The 6,224-nt window shown below is 31.6% G+C and overlaps 1 protein-coding gene and 1 non-coding gene across 2 annotated transcripts; both read right to left on the bottom strand.

Moving 5' to 3' along the window:
* Positions 1-1,629: 1,629 nt before the first annotated feature.
* Positions 1,630-4,170, bottom strand: LOC122579024 (60S ribosomal protein L9-like). The gene is made up of 3 exons (XM_043751104.1): positions 3,709-4,170; positions 2,849-2,971; positions 1,630-1,895 (listed from the first exon to the last, which is right to left on the bottom strand). Exons 1-3 carry the CDS (start codon positions 4,078-4,080, stop codon positions 1,809-1,811), a joined length of 582 nt encoding a protein of 193 aa, XP_043607039.1. The 5' UTR covers positions 4,081-4,170; the 3' UTR covers positions 1,630-1,808.
* On the bottom strand, positions 2,367-2,522 carry LOC122580737. The gene has a single exon (XR_006320878.1). It is a non-coding gene; the product is annotated as a small nucleolar RNA snoR134 (small nucleolar RNA).
* Positions 4,171-6,224: the final 2,054 nt, after the last annotated feature.

A 6,224-nucleotide genomic window follows, 5' to 3' on the forward strand; every position in this document is an offset into this window, starting at 1 on the left:
AAAAAATGTAAGTAGGAAGTAAATTAACATTACTTACAATTTGAGATTTACACGACTGTGGTAGTTAATGAACACCACCACTCAACAATAATCCAACAGCTGCTTCCGTATAAGGAAAGGATTTCCGTAACAGGGCCAGCATCCCTCCACCACCATTCAGAAAAAATACGTAGGTAAGAACTCAATGGAGTCTCTTTTTCTAGATCATGAGGGTTTCAAGTCTTGAATAAAAAAAGAGAGCACGTAATCATATACTCGAAGATTTCTACTGTCACATATCTGATATGTGACTCAACTAAGGGCTGTCCCAACCAGCCCTATTTGAGGGCGTTACTGCCACTGAGAGATTGAAGCTGACCTCTTTAGGTTTTGAGAAGTGGACCTTGTCTCAATAGACTAAGCTTTTAAACGTGTTTTAATGTTTGGTCTTAAAAATTGCAACGGGCACACTTTAAGTCCCTTATTCAGTTATTCTAGTGAAGACAAGATGCAAATGTTCAAAAGATTTTGGCAGAGAAAAGATGGGAAAGGTCGGTGAACAATACCAGTTTGAAGGAAGTCCAAGACTCAAGTATGTTGATGTCGTACAAATAGCAATGAAGGCATTCTAGTGATGCCCTGTTTTGTATACCTTAGGATAGATAAGTAGAGATAATGCTCAGTTTTAGTTGATTTCCTGAGCATATTAGGTTTGTTTTGCTTATTTTTTTAAAACCTTGTTATTTTGTCCTGGATCTTTGTTTTCATAATTATAGAATGAACAACTAGTTTTGTCATGTCAAAACAGGAAATAACCTTCAGAAGAACAGAGAACAACAAAGAATAGTAATGATAAGTATGTATTATGCAAAACATAGAGAAACTTAATCCTGACAGTTGTCTTTTATCGCATGTATTGGTTTCCTATGATAATCATGGACCAAACAAAATATAAACAAGACTACTCACTCATATGTTATCCAAATGTATCAAGTATTAACTCTACATGCTACCAGGGTTTAGGAATTAGAAAATGTAGCAGGCAAGCAGCAGGAAGGGTTAATACATTTGGATAACATAATGACACCAAACATCATCAACTCCATAAAAGATTCAGCAACAGTGTATAAGCATATCTACTGAATTTAGGTATTTTATGGTGCCCACAATGTACCATAAGTAGCAGATAGAAAGGGCACCACAAAATACTCAGATTCGATCATTTTTTTTATAAAAAAGTAGAAAATTAGCAGCTAGCCAGATACAAATTGAATATTGATTTTCAGTTGACAACTGGTGAAGAAGGAATACTGAAGTTTTAAAGTTTAAAGCTGATTAAGTAAAATGATAGCATTCTCAAATCTCAAAACCATATAAAAGAAGAGACTTCCAATCTTCCATAGATGCATCAGTTTCAAATGCAGAAAACTGTATGTATATATAAGCCAATAAAAGCAACCGATGACACTACCGAAGTACCAAGTGAAGGTGCATTTTTCTACCATCAGTAAGCATCCCCATCACTTTTTGTATTCAGCAATAATTTTATACTAAATTACTAATAGATAGAAAAGAAACAAAGGCACAAACAAACATTCAGCACCATACGCAATGTGACAGGATTAAAAATCAGAACGTGCACAAAATACGTAAATCCAAACACGATTGCAATAATTAAACGACAATAACACCCGAAAAATAAGTAACGATAATACCAACAGGATCTTTTATAACATAAATTCATACCCAAAATCAAAAATCTCGATAAAAAGACTAAAATCATCCTTAAACTAAACAACTCTGTCACCAGAAAGATAAACTTAGCAGACTTACGCTTCCTCTTCAATTTTGGCCTTGTCACTCACGTAAATACCATCAAGAAACTTTCGGATATCCTTGTTCTTCACGTGACATTTCTGCAAATATACAATAAAGTATTAGTTAATGCACGTACAAGGGAAAGGTAAAGAAATGTTAACACCACCACTATGTTATGTTATTGGTTAATATAATTGAGCTTTAAATAAAAAAACATGTAGTATTGAGTTAGTTTGTGCAGATGCAGAGAATTTATACTTTATACTTATAGTATTGCTTATGTACACAAGATTCACACATCTGTGGTAACATTAAAATTAAGTTTGGCAAATACATAAAACACATTTATACTTATTCAACTAATTGTTAGTAACTATTAATATATGGCTGACGATTTGACACATAAACAGTCATAGGAATAGGTACAAAGACTGAACTGAAGGAATTTATAATTTATAGTATTGCCTATGTACACAAGATTCACAAATCTGTGGTAACATTAAAATCAAGTTTGGCAAATACATAAAACACATTCATAAACTCATTTAACTAAATTTTAGTAACTATTAATATGTAGCCGACGATTTGACACAGAAACGGTCATAGGAATAGGTACAAAGACTGAACTGTAACACTTGACGGCTTAGGTATTATATAGCACAAGCATTGGGGCTTTTTCTTCATTTAATTTATGATTTCAGAGAAGCCCGGGGTGCTACATGCAATAGTAGAGTAAGTCACTTTACTCATAGCAGAAAGGTAATTTAAAACTGTTTCTCAAAACATAACCATAAAAACAGTAAAAAAAAAGGTTTGTAAAACAAGACATGCTTAAAATACATAGACATTGCGGTAGCTGTAAGCATAGCACATAAACGCCTGACAAAAGTATTACCCGAAAACATTCTTTACCATGACAATACATTCAAACTATCTTTACAGTAATCCAAACATCAAATCGAGCTAACAAAAAAATGAAGTATAATAGCCAAGTCATTTGTAGCTAATAGACAAACATTTGGCATCTAATGAAACAAGAAAAAAGCAGTACCTGGTTTATCAAAGCACAAGATCGAGACACAAGCTCAATATCATTTCCATCCAAAACAAGTTCATCCTTAACTTTCTCTGATCGAACCACAGTTACACCCTCAAGCAAATCAACTTTCCTCACCTGTTTATAGATGGATAAAAAAAATATCAGCGGTGTAAGTTAACAACTGCCTTTGCATAATAAACAATAAAGAAAACAAAATGATAGGAATAAACCAAGTCTAGATCTCTACAAGACCAGCACCATTTCAAAAGTCTAAGCTTTTGAATCCTGCCTATAAGGCTATAACAGCTAAAAATAGAGGATGAACTGTGTCCCGACTATCAACGATCCTCTAACGTCTATGTGCTGTACATAAAATATACAAAAATTTATAACATAACACCACACTTGAATTCCAAGACGATCAATCGATTAACTAAGACGTAAAATAAAATCTAAAATGCCCGACAAGATTCAAAGCATCTATCCCGACAGTCACATACAGCAAGCAAAACAATGTTCAAATCATTTTTATACGCACACTAAGTTGTCCAAATGCCTAATTAAACACATTATAGCTACAAAGTCTCAAAAACAGAACTAGCAAGAAATTAAATATAGAAACAATAAAAAAACCTTAAAATATTATAATAATTAAAACATTTATCAAAAACTACTACACCAGATATATTAATAATTAAGGGTTTATTCACAAACATTAAGCTAATCCAAACACCCAATAAACCTTACATACACACACACACATATATATATATAACAGCAAAGGTATAAAGAAAAATGCTAAAAATAATGTAAATAAAAAGTTAATAACAGAAAAAATGTATATATATATATATACAGAAATATGGATATACCTTCTTTTCACCCAAAAAGTTACGGATCTCAATGGCCTTGTTGTTATTAGTGATACTGGCATTGATGGGGAAATGGGCATACACAAATCTCATCTTATACCTAAAGCCTTGAGTCACACCAATAATCAGATTGCTGACGTGGCTCAACGCCGTCCTGATGGCGGCCGTCGTCTTCCTGGACCCAAACCAAGCATCAACTTTCAGCTTTTTCTTACCTTCTTCATCGGTAATCAGCTGGAAATCAAGATTCAGATGTTTGAAGTTTTTGGTTAAGGTTCCTCTTGGTCCTTTGACTTCAATCACTTTGGCTTTGACTTTGATTTCAATGTTTTCTGGGATGTCCATTGTTTCTGATGACAAAATTGTCTTCATTTTTGCTGATTTTTTTTGGGAATTTTCTCTGAGGTTGTTTGTTGAAGAAAAGGTTGGTTTTTTGAGGAGGCAGGGAAACTAGGTTTTGAGATGTGAGATTTTATGTGTCGTGTGTTTTTTTAGGGTTTGTTTTAATGGGCCGGTGATGGTTTTTTGGTTTTTTGGGCTTGCTTAACTGTTATCCAAAAAGGCTAGAACGAATTACTACCCAACTTAATTTAGACTTGTTTGGAAATTCATTTTGAAGTCAGATATTTGTTAAATACAAATATGTACTTATGATTAAAAAATAAGGTTGTCTGTTAAGCTTAAATATGAGGCCTTTTACATATTAATTTTTCAATATTTTTTTGTTTAATGAATAAATGCTTGAGGCACGTGAATTTTATGGATTAAAAAATAAATATGTTAGTGTTTCACACCTAAGCTTAGGTACCTTACACCTTTATATAACCATCCCTTTTATATAATCGTACCACAAAACTAGTAATTAGAATCCTTCGATTATGCACTTGTCATATATGGATGATTGGATGTGCATAAATTGTAACCGTGTGATACACTTATGGGATATAGATAATCCAATTCTTCTCTTAACTCACTTTATTACTCTATGTTCATCATTGTTTATACACACTTGTATGATCATAGTACGTTATAATTGTTGATCGTTGCTTGGATTAACTTAATATCTGTGTCTAAACCCTTTTAATATATGTGATGGAGTAGTTTTCCATAAATGTTTTAATCATTATAATGTTTGAAGTTTTTTTTATATACCTCAATAAAGGTTATTGTTGAGAAAGTAAGTGATACTCTTTGCAATATGTTTACCTAGTAAAGGTTTGAATAATAGTGTTAGGACTTTCAAAAATAAAGATGATATGAATAAATGTACTAAGTATGGTATAAAGAGTAATTGTGTAATTAATATGTATGTGGACTATTTTGATGTTGATTTTGAGTTATGTGTTAGATAAGCTAAAAGATGATGTTACTATGACCGATGAGAGTGAAAATGTTGGTCAAAATATGGGTGATTCCGATGAGGATTATGAGATACCTGCATTTGAGTATATAAATGATAAAGTGAAACAACTTCATTAAATCATTTATTTGAAGGTAAAAAAAAATGATGGTAGAACCATGTTTTCTAACATAGCTCACAATGGTCATGACTTATTTTTGTCATGGAGTTTTGACTTTTTGTAGTCAAATATGCTAAAAAGAACTCATCTTCTCCAAAATATTACACTTTTAAATTTTAATTTTAAAATCTTCATCACAATAATATCAAAATGAAGGGAAAAAATTAACAAAAAGTCAGATTAATGAGTTTCACTTCCATTCATTCATTAATTAGATAGACAACAACAATCACCATAAATGTATAAAGATATTTAAAAGGTGAACCAACAATATTTCTCTTTAACGTTTTATCCGTAATAAGTGTCAATCGTGTCTTTTTTTCCAACTTCAATTCTTTGTTCATAACCATTTGATTCTCCAAATTTGATGGAATTTTATAAATTGCAGATGCATAGCAATTATTTGAAAGTGGTGGGTCAATCTAATAAAAAACCAAATATTATGGCTGGATCATGAGCATAAAAGTTAATTTAAAGGAAAATTACAAAAGTTTTTACTTAATATTTAATAAAACTTATCATGTAATTTAGGCAATAAGACTCCTAGGGGGTGTTTGATAGGAAAGAATAATAGAGAATAAAAATGTAATACAGAATAGAAATAGTGAGAAAGAGAATGAGTATTTGGAAAGAGAATGGATTTCGTTGTTTGGTACCCACAGAGAATGAATATATAAAAAAATAAAATAAAATTTTAAATAATAATACATTTATTACATATAACATCTTTAAAAAAAATAAAAAATTTCCATTCTCACTCATTCTCTACAATTTGTAGAGAATGAAGAGAATGGAATCGATTCCCCTTTCTCCTTTCTCATTCCCTTTCTCCATTGCAAACAAACAAGAGAAGTATTTTTCATTTCGTTTCTCCCCTTTCCATTTCATCATACCAAACACCCCTAGATCATTATATATTCGATTCCTTTATTTACCTAGTGAACTTGATGAAGTCATTAAAAGAAGTTGATTTAGAAAAAAAGTTGGTTTTAAATG

The sequence above is a fragment of the Erigeron canadensis genome, chromosome 8, assembly GCF_010389155.1.
Source record: "Erigeron canadensis isolate Cc75 chromosome 8, C_canadensis_v1, whole genome shotgun sequence".
Taxonomy (NCBI): Eukaryota; Viridiplantae; Streptophyta; class Magnoliopsida; order Asterales; family Asteraceae; genus Erigeron; species Erigeron canadensis.